Genomic DNA, 15893 nt, shown 5'->3' on the forward strand with positions numbered 1-15893 from the left:
CACCTCTCCCATCTTCTGACCCTAGCAAAGTCAATTCCACATGAGAGGGTGAGGCTTGGCCAGCCCAGGTGGTTGCTGACAGATCTGTGCTGACTGACCCCTTGTCAACTATCACTTCATTATCATCTAGGAGTGTCACCAGGTTAGGCCCCAGCAGGTCCTTTGTCCCCTGTGGGTAATGATGTCTGAGAACTTGTTCCAGGTCAACAGCAGCCTGCTTTTAGGAGGAGACTCCAGCTCTGCCCAATCCTGAGGGCCTCTGAGTCTCTCTACTATACCTGAAAATACCTGTGCTCCTCAGGCTGTCTGAGTCAGCCTGGGTGTTGGTGGGAGATCTTCTCACAAGGGCAAGTCCCTTTGGGCAGGCTGGGGATGCAGAGGGATGTCAGGTAGCAGTGCTGTGTAGTGTTGGACCCTTGCTGTGCAGCTCCTGGCTCTCTGTATTCATGGAGATGCTGACTGCTTAACAAACACTCCAGTATCAGTGCTTAACACATTAAACCATATTTTTGTTCACATAAACTCCAGCACCTCCCTCCATCCTCCCTAATGCCAGCCCTGCCTTTTGGAGGCACCCTTCATCTGGGGAGGTGCTCAGCAGATCTCCAAGTGTTGATCTCTGGGAACATTGTACTTGAGCTTGTGGGCTTCGAAGAGATTTTCCAGCTCCTTCATGTAGCGCTGGTGAAGCCTGTCCACCTCCTCCTGGGAGGGATGCAGTGTCTTCTGCACCTCGATGGGTTTCCCCACTGCAAGACACAGAGGTGAGTGGTGATACAGAATAGGAACCACTGAAGGCGCAGGGATCTTGATGTTCCCACTAAAATGGTCATCTGAGCAGGTAAGCACTCTAACTCCCTCCCTTTCAATTCTATTTTGCCTCATAGATTCTAAGATGTTGGGTCAACTTCAAGATTCTGATATATCAACAATACAGCCAGCTGGCATTTGCATGCATTATCTCTTACGTTATCCTAACAATCCTATGGAGATATAACCTGGTATTATTCCTGTTTGACTTCTGAGAAAATGAGGCTCAGGGAGGTTAAATAACTCGTTCAAGGTCACATAGCCAGGAAAAATCAGTACCAGGGTGTAAGCCCTGGAGATGTGCGCTTAGCCTCAGGGAAAGTTGAATCTGGGATTCTCAGATGCCATGATTGGAAAAGCTTGTATCTATGGGAGAAGGTGGATCAGAAAGCAGCTGCCATGTCTTCTTTTGGGAATGGTCTGGTGGTAGCAGCACTATAAACATTCATGAATATGCACCACACAATGCAAAGAAAGTCTGATAGAGGGGCTTGCCTGTACTCAACAAAGGAATGACTGGGTGAGTAGAGATGAACAGCTCTATTAGTACTGCCATTGGAAACTACTTGGAATTCAAGAAGAAAGCAAATAGTTGAAAAATGGTGCTAAGTCTATGGAATAAAGCCCATGCCCATTATTTACAAGGAAATCCCTCTGGCTCTCCTTTGGAGCCTGCTGATTGCTATTTTACACACAATTCTAACAGACATGCAAAGGCCTTGTACCCACCTTTTTCAATTATTGTCGTTAGACTCTGTGGTCAGAATTATACCCTCCTTCTCTTGCATAATAAAAAGTCAAATACCCTTATCAAACCTCAACTTTGTTACCAAGGGCAGGGTGATCTCTTGGAAGTGATTTACCTTCTGTGAGCCTATGTTTGCAATCAATAAAATGGGGAGGAGAGGCCCTCCTCACAATTTGTTGGGAAAACTAAGCCGCTGCATGTAAGGAGCCAGTGCAGTGCCTGACACAAGCAGGGGCACAGTGATCAGTAGAGGCTCCTGGCCGTTGTGCTCCTGTTACTCTTCTCATTCTAGACTGCCTTTCATAGGCTTACTTGACGGTGTGTCTGTTTCACACACCAGAAAGCGTGCTCCTCAAAGTCAAGGGTGTACAGCTCTATGTCCAGATCTCCTTGATGCACAAGCCCAAGCCTCTTACTCTATAGCCCTTCCCCTCCCAGCCCGGGTCTAGGCTCACCCACAGTGGTGATGGGTCGGCGGTAGGGCATAAGACCAAAGCTGTACTGGAAGATTCCACGGCCATAGAAGACAGGGATGGAACCTCTAATGCTCTTGTGAAGTTGGTCTTGAAACCACCGCAACCAGGAACCAGGAGAGTTCTCAACCTGCTCATAGATGTCATTCTCCCCAAAGGAGAAGATCGGCACCAGATCTGCCCTAGAGGGAGAGAGGAGAGAGGGCGTGTGCATGGACAAGAAGGCATAAGCTGGCCACCTAGCTTCCTGAAGGGACCTAGTGAGCAGGAACTAGAACAGAGGACAGAGCCCTGGGACAAAAGTAGGAGGCCTAGGGTGTCTCCCAGACCTGCCAGGGCTTCTTTTATAACTTCAAGCAGGTCATGGCTCTTTTCAGGGTCAATGACTGGCACTTGGATTGTTACTGAGTCCATGCTCTCTTTGCTTGTCACAAGATAGGCCAGTGAATCTGAGACAAAGTGTTGGGACAGGAAGGGACTTTATTCGGAGTGGCTGACCAAGAAGATGGCAGGCTAGTGCTTCCAAATAACCATGCTAAAGGGCCAGGTTGCCAAGTTCTTTATGGATCATAGATTGGGATATAGGTGAGAACACAAACTAAACAGACTATTTGATACTTGCAAATGTCCCAGAATGGCAAGCCTCAGGCATGGGAATGTGTTAGTATATCCTTACAGTCCTTTCAGTTCAGTTGCTCAGTTGCACTCAACTCTTTGCGACCCATTGACTGCAACACACCAGGCCTCCCTGTCCATCACCAGCTCCAGGAGTTTACACAAATTCATGTCCATTTAGTCAGTCATGCCATCCAACCATCTCATCCTCGGTCGTCCCCTTCTCCTGCCCTCGATCTTTCCCAGCATCAGGGTCTTTTCAAATGAGTCAGCTCTTCGCATCAGGTGGCCAAAGTATTGGAGTTTCAGCTTCAACATCAGTACTTCCAATGCACACCCAGGACTGGTCTCCTTTAGGATGGACTGGTTGGATCTCCATGCAGTCCAAGGGACTCTCAAGAGTCTTCTCCAACACCACAGTTCAAAAGCATCAATTCTTCAGCACTCAGCTTTCTTTGTAGTTCAACTCTCATATCAATACATGACTACTGGGAAAACAATAGCCTTGACTAGACATACCTTTGTTGGCAAAGTAATCTCTCTGCTTTTGAATATGCTATCTAGGTTGGTTATAACTTTCCTTCCAAGGAGTAAGTGTCTTTTAATTTCATGGCTGCAATCACCAACTGCAGTGATTTTAGAGCCCCCAAAAATAAAGTCTGACACTGTTTCCCCATCTATTTCCCATGAAGTGATGGGACAGGATGCCATGATCTTAATTTTCTAAATGTTGAGCTTTAAGCCAACTTTTTCACTCTCCTCTTTCACTTGCATTAAGAGGCTTTCTAGTTCCTCTTTACTTTCTGCCATAAGGGTGGTGTCATGTGCATATCTGAGATTATTGATATTTCTCCTGGCAATCTTGATTCCAGCTTGTGCTTCTTCCAGCCCAGCATTTCCCATGATGTACTCTGCATATAAGTTAGATAAGCAGGGTGACAATATACAGCCTTGACGTCCTCCTTTTCCTATTTGGAAGCAGTCTGTTCTTCCATGTCCAGTTCTAATTGTTGCTTCTGACCATACAGATTTCTCAAGAAGCAAGTCAGGTGGCCTGGTATTCTCATCTCTTTAAATATTTTCCACAGTTTATTGTGATCCACACAGTCAAAGGCTTTGGCATAGTCAATAAAGCAGAAATAGATGTTTTTCTAGAACTCTCTTGCGTTTTCAATGACCCAGCAGATGCTGGCAATTTGATCTGTGTTTTCTCTGCCTTTTCTAAAGCCAGCTTGAACATCTGGAAGTTCACAGTTCATGTACTGTTGAAGTCTGGCTTGGAGAATTCTGAGCATTACTTTACTAGCGTGAGAGATTAGTGCTATTGTGCGATAGCCTGAGCATTCTTTGGCATTGCCTTTCTTTGGGATTGGGATGAAAACTGACCTTTTCCAGTCCTATGGCCACTGCTGAGTTTTCCACATTTGCTGGCATATTGAGTGTAGCACTTTCACAGCATCATCTTTAGGATTTGAAACAGCTCAACTGGAATTCCATCACCTCTACTACCTTTGTTCGTAAGTGATGCTTTCTAAGGCCCACTTCACTTCACATTCCAGGATGTCTGGCTCTAGGTGAATGATCACACCATCGTGATTATCTGGGTGGTGAAGATCTTTTTTGTACTGTTCTCTACAGGTGGGCAACTCAGGTTATTTTCCTTTGGCAGCCCATTGTGTGTTCCTACAGTAAGAAAAGCTGCAAGATGAGGGTTAAACTCACAGAAGCAGGTCCAGCACCAATTCAAAATTAAACCTTTCCAGTTACAGGATCATGAGAGACAAACCAGAATACTGCTGAGAATCCTCCAAGATAAAAAAAAGTCTGCAGACTTTCTGGGAAAATCTCTTCCAGCTAGGTTTGTATTCTTCACTGATATTTAAAGATAGGAGAATAGCTCTTTACTATGCCCCAAACTCCATTCACCCAGATTCTCTAGGTCTTAGATATAATGCAAGCTTTCAGCAATGTGACATTAGAGACGTAATCCCTTTAGTTACAAACTCTTCCTTCTAAAGTCTTCTCTGGGTATGTGGGCCTGAGACAGTGCATCTATCACCAACATAAAATCTTCATTGTTAATGAATGGAGATGCTGCCTGCCAAATAGGATCTGCATTTGCCTCTGCAGTCTTCCTTCTAAACTACGATCCTTGCCAATCTCCAGTTGAACCCCGAGCCCTCTCCCCAATACCCGTGCATCAGGGCGAGCCTGATGAAGCCCTTGCGGTTCCGCAGCACCAGCTTGTAGGCTCCAGGCCTGGCAGTCAGTGACTCCTGGACACCCCCAACAACGATGGATAGCAGGTTACCGCCTCCTTTCCTGCTCAGAATGTGATCAGCACTCTCCTTGTCTGATGAGACCAGCCCTGGGGAGAGACGAAAACGGTCACGTACAGTGTGATGGGGGCAAGCACGGTTCAGGAGTATGTGACTTGGGCTCTCCCCTACTCCCCAGCTGGGAGTCCCCTGATGACAGGCACTGAGCAGTACCCCTTTACCCAATACTCCCACCAAGGTCATCACTGAGCACACAGCTGTGGGAAATGCTTTTGGGTCTCATCTCCTTGTCTACTACACATTCACTTGGAAGAAGTATAGAACAATTGGGCATCCTCGTTAAAAATCCCTCCTCTGTCTTCAGCCCCCATAGTCCTGGGATAGAAAGAGAGGAAAAATTCACCTGAAAACATGATGTAATCCCTGTAGATCGGGACCCAGAAACACCAGTGCATCATCATCAGATATGAGCGGATGCCTGGGAAAACAGAGGAGAAGCCCGTGCCCTCTGTGCACAGGTTGATAAAAGCTCCGGTGGCGAGGACACCATGAGGGTGGAAGCCAGCAAGGTAGTTCCGGGAGGGGTCCAGCTCGGCAGTCTTGACCAGCTGCAGGGACAGCAATCTGGTGAATCGGGGCTGCACCCACTCCCCCCCAAACCCCACTCCAGTCTCCCTGCGAAGTTTCTGTGCTGACCTCTTCTATGTGTCCGCTGTGCCCAAGTGCTATCACACCCCATGTGAGTGTCCTGTGGTGAGAGATGGCCTGTCTGAGGATCCTTGTCCCTGGTGCAAGCATGAAGCAGAGGAGATGCTCAGGGAGACTACGGAATGAAAGGGAGAGAACAGACTCACAAATGGATGAGGCCAATACCCTCTGCCTGGGAGAAAGACCCCTGTCCAAGGCAGTGGTAGGAATCCTGGAAAGAGGACTGGAGACAGGCCATTGTCCCATGTGAAGGGAGACCTTGTTCCAGGCAGAGCCCTACCAGAATGAAGGAGCCAGCACAAGAGGGAGTGACCCTGTCACCAAGTTTTGTGGAATCTGGAGTCATGTCTCGGATAAAGAGCTGGACCCCTGAGACCCTGTGATTCAATGTAACAGATCCCAGGATGCTGAAGGTAGAAGTTGGGAGGAGGGCCATGAAGTCTCTAGTGATGCCCGCAGGTGTGGGTGGAGAGGGGTCAGGGAGGTGTCCTGTCAAGTCTGCAGCACTTCCTGACACCAGGTCACAGCCTGACCACAGCACTGCACCCCTGCTCAGACCTTGGCCTGTGTAGACACTGCTGTTCCTGGATAATGATATATTACACAGAAACCCTGCTCCTGAAATTATCTTAAGGATGAGAGGGAATCAATTGTCCTCCAGGAACACTGCCTGATTCACCACCAGTACCTCTTTAGGAAGCCCGTAAGATGCATTTAGAAAGCTCCAGTGCTCAGAAGTAGTCTCCTAAATTCTCTAGAAACTCTACCATTAGGCTCTAGCTCATAGAGTCACAGCACAAAGGACTGTGAGTGGAGTACCCCAGCAGAATTGTTAGCACAAAGAATGTTGCTTGCCTGCCTTCAAGTCAGCAACGACTGTAGCTGCAACTGACAATGGGCCTTGAAAGGAATCCAGGATGGAAGAAAATAGGATACTTGTCAGAGAGTGAGGATGCACATGCAGGAAATATTGCAGTGAGCCCAGATTTTGTTTCTCCCCATATGTAGAAAAACATGAAAATCATTAACTGGAGATGTCTGCGTTTTGACTGGCAGTAATCTTTTGATGTTTAGCTACATGGCTGGTTTGGCTTTGTTTTTTCCAACAAAGCCCCGTAAGTACTGACTTCTGTCCCTTTTAGAACAGCTCCTCAGAGATTTCTGAGAGGCTATCTCTGAATACAATCCTCAGTAAGGCATTGGAACAAAACACCTGACAACTCTAAGGTTGTACACTTGTTTCCAGTAGAGCCTCCCTGAACCCCCCTATCCATGGCCACCAAAGATCCCTGCAGGGCCTGCGCTGTTGAGGTGTGTGGATGACTTGGAAGTTGTCCTGGGAGGTGACAAGAGTCAGACTGTGTGAGCCACAGCGCCTCCTGCAGGCCTCAGTCCAGGACTGAGGGACAGTCCAGGACAGGGAGGTGAAAGTGCATGTCATCTCTCCCTCTGCTGGCCGCTCGGTGGTACTGCCCGCCGTCTGCAGCTGTTCTTCCACAGGACTGCAGGGGCCTACAATCCTGAACCCTGTGCTCATGAAATTTCTGCAAAGATGTTTCCTACAACGTCAGTAGTGTCTTATGCGAGAAATACTCTGGAGGAGATACCTGGTTACAGGAGGGACAGAGCAGACACAGATAAGACTGGCACAGAGACGCTCAGCAGAGTTTTCTGCCAGATGTGCAAAAGACAGCAGTTCCAGGTGATAGGAGAGCCAGATGCTGTCCTCAGAAGCCCCAGATCATCTGATGTCTCATGGAATCCACACAACCCAATGATGTATGTGGCAGCATTTCCACTTTACACATGAAGAAACTGAAGCTCAGAGAGCGTGTGTAACTCACCTAAGGTCATACACCTGGCATGTTGCAGACCCGGATTACAACCTATGATGTCTACTCACAGAGGTGACACAGTATCCATTCTTCTCTCCTGTGTCCAGAGAAGGCCACCTGTCCCTGCCTGGCACCTCTCTGTGTCCACATTGCCTTCCTCCTCCTGTCCCCACTAGATAATTAACCATCACAACTGCCTACATCCAAGGGTTTAGCCTGTCTGGGATTCAGGAATGGAGCAAACGTCAGCTCACTGAAGTTCAAGGGCCTGCATCCCTACAAACTGATCCTTGGGCCCAGGCTCCAGGGTACAAAATGGACCTGAGGTACCATGAGCCAGAGATCAGGGATTAAGAGATAGGCAGAAGAGGAGGAAGTGGCTGTTTAGTGGCTCCCTGGGGAAACTGAGATTCAGAATGAACACAACTCTGTCCAAGGACACGTAACAATTCAAACACACAGGGGCAGGATACACCCTGAGGGCTCTCTGCTCTGTTCCTATTCTCTGAGCCAATGCACACACTTTAAAAGCAGTCAAAGAACCTGCTCTGTATCCTCGCTCACACCTTCTTCCCTATCAGGGTATCAGTATCATCATCTGATAAAATGTCAGCCAGATGCTCTGAAAGCTTGTTTCCATTACAGATTCCTTCACACCAAACTTAGACTGTGGAGGGATTCACACCTGTCAGATACATAAGTGTGTGGCACTACATGGCCTACTGGGTTCCTCAAATCCTGTTCATTCATCAGTTGTCATAGTGGCCTCACCTCACGGAAGTTAGTCAGACAAAAGCTGATTCTTCCCCTAGCCACATAGTGGTAGAAGCCTGTCGCCTGCTCCCGTCCCAGTATTCTGCTCCCTGCACATAGGATCACACTTCCCCATGGACACATGGGGACTATGGTCCTGACCACTCCCTAGTCAGCCCCTCACTCACCGAGATGGGGAAATAGTCCTTCATGTACTTCCATATGGTCCAGTGCTTTATGAAAGCAATCTGCCTGCCCGCCTTCCGTGGCGTGTCTCGATCCAGGTACCACCAGATCGCATACAGGATACTGATCATCCAGAATCTTGTGAACAGGAGGCCAATGAAGACTACGCAGAAGATCAAGTCTGGGAAGGGAAGCAGGAACCATCAGTGGTCAGAGGTATGAAGGAACGAGCTCTCCCCATATACCCAGCCCTAGCAGCACTGTCCATTCCAGCCCTCCTCCTAGGAGGAAGAGACCAGCTTCCCAAGGTTTTGAGGAGGACAGAATGCTGTAAACATTGAGAGCCTGGATTTTAAACCAGTTGGCCTAATTTCAAACTCGCATTGTCCCACTGCACCAGATCGCTTACTCACTTGAGTCTTCCCCCTCCACCTCCCTCTCTGTCTGTACACCAGATGCTCAAAAGAGGCCTAATGGAGATGTGACTGGATGAACTCTTTCTGGTATCCATTCTTTAGAACCCCAGAGAAAAGGTATTCTATCTCCCCCAGCCCACTTCCTGTCTACCCCCAGCCCATCTTTCCATAGATAAATCCCACCACATTCCCCCTTTAGTTAAAGACCCCTCATGACTTCTTATAACTTTGACACTCAGCTCAAGCAACTCAGCCAGAACTCAAGCTCCTCACTGGTGGTCCAAACCCTCTCTTGTTCCACTCTCACTCATTACATGCACCTCATGTTCCAGCTACGCTAAGTTGCTCAGTTGATAAAAATCCCTGAGCTCTAGCTTTTGCTGAGCTCTTTCCTTTGCTGCCAGGCCCTGTCCTGCTGAAGGAAGGAGGGAGGAAGAGGGCAACTCAGGCCTGGTCTGTTCATCAGGACTGCAGCAGGGCTAGAGACAGCCCCAGTGAACAATTCCTCCCAGACTTATGATTCTGAGTCCCTTCACAGGATAATCCTGGTTTTGACTCAGGGTCAGGTGGTCTTTGCGACTGTCTTTAATCTGATGCTAATTGAGCCTCGATGTTAGAGAACATTGTGTCCTCTCCATTCCACTCCCTCCACTGAACACCCTTTGCTCATACTCATAAAGAAGTTCATCCCCCAACTGTAGTCCATTTGAAAGTAGGGTAAACCAGGACTATCATTCATGTCCAGCTTCATGCAGCAGTGGACTTCTGACCCAGTCTGAATAGTGCTTGTGTGGGCGCTAAGTTGCTCCAGTTATGTCTGACTCTGCAACACTATGGACTGTAGCCCTCCAGGCTCCACCATCCATGGGATTCTCCAGGTAAGAGTACTGGAGTTAGTTGCTATACTCTCCTCTAGAGGATCTTCCAGACCCTGAGATCAAACCAACATCTCCTGTGGCTCCTGCATTGCAGGCAGTTTCTTTACTGCTGAGGCACTGGGGAAGCCCAGTCTGAGTAGTAACAAAATGCATAAATCAAAGTAGTTTGGGGCTCACAGAGGCTCGCTTTCTTCAGAGCACCTCCAGCCTGTCAGGTGCTGGTGGTTAAGCCGTGAACAACGGACAGGAATTCTTGCCCTCCTGGTGCTGGCTTCAGGGTTGTCTTTGGAGCGCTCTGTTTTGTCCTTTCAATTATAATGATGGTAAAATATGTTTACCATATACTAGTCATCAAAATGACTCTTTGGTATTTTATTATTGGTTTTCAGTTTTCATTATAGTTCATTTACATGTTGTATTAGTTTCAGTTGTATAGAAAAATAAACCTGTTAACTCATACACATATTGACTCTTTGTGTGTGTGTGTGTGTGTGTGTGTGTGTGTTTAATTTATTCCTTTCCTATACAGATCATTACAGAGCACTGAGGAGAGATCCCTATGCTTGTAGCAGATTCTATTGTTATCTATTATATATACAGTAGTGTTGTGAATCCAAATCTCCCAATTTATCCTCCCCCCATCCCCTGGTAACCACAGGTTTCTTTCTACTTCTGTTTTGTAAATAACTACTCTGTACCTCTTTTTGATTCTGCATATAAGTGATATCATGTGATATTTGTCTTTTTTTGGCTATCTTCACTCCGTTTGACAATCTCTAGGTCCATACATGTTACTGAGAATGACGTTCATATGTTCCTTTTTATGACTGAGTAATATTCCATTGCTTGTATTATGGCAACTTCTTTATGCATTACTCAAATGGTGGCTCCACGTCTTAGCTATTGTAAATGTGCTGTTATGAACACTGGGGAGATTGCATCTTTTCAAATAATGGGCTAATGACAGAGGCCTTATGGAGAACAGTATAGACATTTCTTATGAAACTATTAGAATACAATAGGACCCAGTAACCCCTCTCTTGGACATATACTTGAAATGATTTTTGAGAGTCAATTTGGTGTAATTAAATTAATTCACATTGTTGTGTAACTATATCAACCTTCATCTCAGAACTCTTCATCTTCCTAAACTGAACCTATGTACCCACGAAATTAGAACTTCCATCCAGGTCGAGAGAATAAAACCAACTTGTTAATAGTGGTCGTTGTAGGGTAGGATTTGGGGGAAATCCTTAACTTTTAGAACACGCATTTTGTTTCGATGTGTTAAAATAGCATGTATTTGCTTTTTAGTGAGAAAAAAGAATTTTAAAAGGTGGGCACTTCTACTTGATCAGAAAGAACTCCCCCATCTAAACATCTCCCTTACTCTGGCCTCTTCTTTAAGTACTGTCAGCAGGCAAAACCCTAACTTGGGTGCATTTTCTGCCCCTGAAGAAAGAAAACACCTTCTTTCCCCTCATAACGACAAGAAGGAAAGATGTAAAATCCCACTTTACTGAGACCCAGAGAGGGTGTTCAGGCTGGCTAACCTCATACAGAAAACTAGCAGGATGAGTAGTAGTTTCAACTCTATTATGTCCATATCATGCTCCCAACATTCATTCATTCAACAAGCATTTATCAACATTAACTCTTCTAGGAGATGGAGACGCAGATGAGAACAAGCCCAACTATCTGAAAGGAGCTTACCTTCCTGCGTGAGTGTGTGAATTCTAGAGAAGAGGAAAGAAACAGAATAACAAGTAACCCACTGGAAAGTACTTGTTGCTGGGGCCTGAGTCCTGAGTAACAGGTCCCGGTTGACCTTTCTGGCCACATCTTTGCCCCTCCCCAAAGAACTGCGCTAGGCCAGCATGAACCATCTGCTCATATGCGCATATGTGCAACATTTACTGGCCTCCTGGGAAAACTTACTTTACTGAAGGCCTGTACATTCTGCCTTGTAGATTCATCTCCTAATATCTTTGGAAAACAGCCCCTTTTCTCTACCCACTGCCAGCCTCCCTAGACCAGGGTAAGTAATCTTTTAAAGAGCCAAATTGTAAGCATTTCAGACAGTGGGGCTCAAGAGGCAACATGGGGGATTTTGCATAGGCACATAATCATTTAAAATACAAACGTTTAAAATGTAAAAGCCATACTTCACTCATGGGCTGGCACTGTACAAACACAAAGACAATCAGGGGGCTAAGTTTTCAATCATGGGTCTATGAGGTGACATCTGATATAGATTGTGACCTTGTAATTGAGCAGAACCTATGCAAAACGCAACCCACTCCAGTATTCTTGCCTGGAAAATCCCATGGTTGGAGGAGCCTGATAGGTTACAGCCAATGGGGTCGCACAGAGTCAGACACGACTAAACAACTTCACATGCAGCCTTCCTGGGAAAGATCCCTCATGTCCTCTACCTGCCTCTTATTTGTAGAAAATCCTCAGCTTCCTAAGTCCTCACCAAAATTCAAAAATAAAATTATAAAGAGAAATCATAAACATGAAAGAAAACAGTCCCAAACAAGAAAATAAATAACAGCTCAACCATTCTGCAAATTCAAAGATTTTTGGTTTGTTCCCAAAAGCCATAGTTAATATTGAGACTCATCACTGAGCAGTTTTGCAGATACTGAACTCCCAGCAGGTGGAAGAAATTGCTCACCAGCCCATAGACTCAGACCAGGGGAAACCTGAAGGCTGATGATGGTGACTCCAAGTTACCTCACCACCAAGCAATCAGACAGTTCTCTAGGAGTTGATCATGCACCCAGCATCTCTTCTCTAGAAACCGTTTCCTGGTAATCAAAGAGGTTTCAGGCATTTTGAGCCTTAACTCTCTGGACTCCTTGCTTGTCCCCTGTAATAAAGCCTACACTTTTTTCATCACAACCCAGTGTCAGTATAGGAGCTTTACTGTGCTCCCACAAGCAGACCCAAATCTGACTTGCTAACAACTCCTCCCTGTTATCTGTCTCCCCCAACACCCCAACCAAGAAGATCCCTAAATTACAGCTTGTCTCCCACAGATTGGACCTTGTCACTCCTGTACGTAAAGTCCTCTGGGGGATCCCCTTTGCCCTTGAGATAAGAGTCAAGGTACAAGCTACTGTTCCTGGCATCAGAAGGTCTGGATGCCTTTTCTCAGCCCCCTCCTTCTAGCTCCAGGCCCAAGGTTACTTGACTCTCTGTCCTCCTCTGGACACTCCCAGGTCCCAGGCTGAGCTGAGGTGGACACAGACAGTCAGACACACACTCCTGTTGGTAAAGCTCCCCCAAGGCCCTGTGAGCAAGATGTCCCTCATCCCAGGTGATCCCCAGGCACTGAGCTCAGCATCCACCTTAGGACCTGTATCTTTCCCCATCAATGCACCATGTGCACCTGAAACGGCAGGTGTCCATGACCTCCCAAATCCATCTCAGCTTTCCTTACGCAGGGCCAAGTAAGAGAAGATCAACTGCAGGACCGCGAAGGTCTGCAGCCTGCGTTCCAGTGGCACAAACAAAGGTGCAAACTCCACCATGCTGATTCCTCTGCTTCCTCTGGAGGCTTCTCTGAGCTCTGCTGTGGTCTGAGACACCTGCTGGGTTTTGTTGCTGCCAGAGGTTGCTAAGCATTTGTGGGGGTGGAGGGAGTTGTCCAGTCAGCCATAGAGTCCCATTGCACCTACCCTGGCAGGGAACAGTATCCTAGGTAAAATATTCAAAACCACCTGGCTTGGACTAAACTTACTACAGAAAAAGAGAAGTGCAGTGGAATCTTCAGGCAATACATTTTCTGCCAGATCACCTTTGCTCAAATCTTGCCCATTACTGGGCAATTGAAGCAGCAAGTATACGGCAATCCTGCACTCTTTACACTTACACAACTATTTGGCAGCAGTAATTGTCTCCTTTCACCTGTCAGGTCCATGGTTCCCCTTTACAAATAAGAACTATGAGCTACCATATAAATATCTCCAGGCCCCACTATGTCCTCTCTGGCTGCCTTTTCCTCAGCTTGCCTGGACAGCAAAACTCATGGAAGAGCTGTCTGATTTCCATGCCCTCTCCTCCATCCTGTCCTCCCTCTTCCAGACTTCAGATGCCACTGTTCCATGGAACTGCCCTTGACAAGTACACCACTGGCCTCCACGCTGCTGAATCTAGTGATCAATTCTCAGCTCTCATTTTGACCTCTCAGCAGCCTCAGACACAACTGTTTCTTCCCTCCACTTTGAAACCACTTGGTCTGTGGACACCACAGAGGACACAGAAGGCAAGGTGAAAGCAGGACACCTGGGCAGACAGGTTTCATAATGGGAACAGGATTCTAGAAAGGTCTTTAACCTCTGTTGTGAAATGCATCTGTATGAGGAGGTCACTGTTAGTTACACTGAGATCCTGCCGAGCATCCACCCAGAGCCAGCACAGAGTAGGTGCTCACTAGCAAGCTGCTCAGGCAGCTGACTCTGCCCTGCTGTGGGGTCACTAAGACAGAGGCTCAGTCCAGCCTGAGGCATCCACTGCCCTTCTATCTGGTCCATGACTCGCTTCAGCTGAAGCACCTGCGAGGCTTCCTCCCTACCTGGGGATGAATTCCTACCCCTTGGACTGGACAGTAGCTCCCCCAGACAGAAGGCAGTAATTCTCAGGGACCCTGTCTGCACTGCCCAGTCCCGTCTCCATAGACATTTGCTGCACAAAGGCCTAAACCTTAGCCTCCTATTTCTTAAACCTCGCTTTGACCCTGACTCTCACCACGAAATCTCACCCACGTGTGCTCTGACCTCTCCCTCCTCTCTGCCTTTGTTCTCTCACAGCTCCCACATTCCCACCTCTCCCATCTTCTGACCCTAGCCAAGTCCATTCCACATGAGAGGGTGAGGCTTGGCCAGCCCAGGTGGTTGCTGACAGATCTGTGCTGACTGACCCCTTGTCAACTGTCACTTCATTACCATCGAAGAGTGTCACTAGGTTAGACCCCAGCAGGTCCTTTGTTCCCTGTGGGTAATGATGTCTGAGAACTTGTTCCAAGTCAACAGCTGCCTGATTTCAGGAGGAGACTCCAGCTCTGCCCAACCCTGAGGATCTCTGAGCCTCTCTTCCATACCTGAGAGCTCCTGTGCTCCTTGGACTATCTGAGTCAGCCTGCGTATTGGTGGGAAGTCTTCCTATGAGGGAAAGTCCCTTAGGGCAGATTGGGGACACAGAGGGATGTCAGGTAGCAGATGCTGTGTAGTTTTGGACGCAGTAGGAGGATGTGACACCTGGAGGTGATGTCACTGGTGTTGCTGTGTAACTCCTGGCTCTCTGTATCCATGGGGATGCCTACTCTTAACAAACAACCTAGTATCAATGTTTAACACATTAAAGCACATTTTTGTTCATATAAAGTCCAGTGCGGATATAACTATTCGGGTTCCACACTGGGGAGCACTCCCCCGAGTTCAGGCTCTCTGCTCCCTGCTTGTCCGGCTCAAGGTTGTGGTGAATGAGGGCCTCTCCTTCCCTCGGCCCTGCCAGTCTCTCCCCATCCCCCAACCCCCATCCTGGTGCCCTAAGTCTGATCATCACCTTGTACTGTGTCCCATCCAGGCCTGGGATCAGAATTCCCAGGGTCTTACAATTCCTATAATTCTTACCTCTGACCTTTGCCCCACGTGGGGCTCTGCTGTGTGGACGTCTAGGCCGTATCTTCCGGGCAGACTGCCTCCAGCAGCACCCACAGCATTAGGGTCGCCTAGTCTAGTCTCTGAAGGCTCATGGGCTATCACTGTGGTAACGCCACCAAGATGCCTCCAGTGACATCACCTCCAGGTGTCACATCCTCCTACTGAGTGTGAATTGGACTTGGGGATTTGAATCCAACTGAGCAAATAAGATAGAATTGTTGCCAAGTGACTCAGAGGTTAGGTAGTAGAAGGTGTGTGGTGCTGTCTAGCTCTCTTTCTCTCACCCTCTGTCTCTCCTTCCTGACAGGCTTGCTCTGGAGAAGTCTGGTGAGTGGCAACTACCAGGTAATTGACAAGCCCACAAGCAGGGCTCTGAAGCCTTCTGCCAGCAGCTTTGTGAGTGAGCTTGAGAGTGGGTCCTCCAGCCCAAATCAAGGCTCTTGTCCCCTCACACTAGAACAGGTTGGCTGCCTCCTCATGAATGAACTGAGTAGGAAGCCTCAGTTGCTCCCAGTGCCCAGGG

The 15893-nt window shown here is 47.6% G+C and overlaps 1 protein-coding gene across 2 annotated transcripts; it reads right to left on the reverse strand.

Moving 5' to 3' along the window:
• Positions 489 to 13314, reverse strand: LOC102190037 (2-acylglycerol O-acyltransferase 2). 2 transcript variants are annotated; one of them, XM_018059333.1, is made up of 6 exons: positions 13150 to 13314; positions 8410 to 8588; positions 5329 to 5533; positions 4840 to 5014; positions 2014 to 2213; positions 489 to 749 (listed from the first exon to the last, which is right to left on the reverse strand). In XM_018059333.1, the coding sequence occupies exons 1-6, from the start codon at positions 13238 to 13240 to the stop codon at positions 595 to 597; spliced, it is 1005 nt and encodes a 334-aa protein (XP_017914822.1). In that variant the 5' UTR covers positions 13241 to 13314; the 3' UTR covers positions 489 to 594. The 2 variants fall into 2 exon arrangements, with proteins under 2 accessions (XP_017914822.1, XP_017914823.1); XM_018059334.1 differs by having other exon boundaries at positions 13099 to 13240.

This window comes from Capra hircus, chromosome 15 (assembly GCF_001704415.2).
Source record: "Capra hircus breed San Clemente chromosome 15, ASM170441v1, whole genome shotgun sequence".
Taxonomy (NCBI): Eukaryota; Metazoa; Chordata; class Mammalia; order Artiodactyla; family Bovidae; genus Capra; species Capra hircus.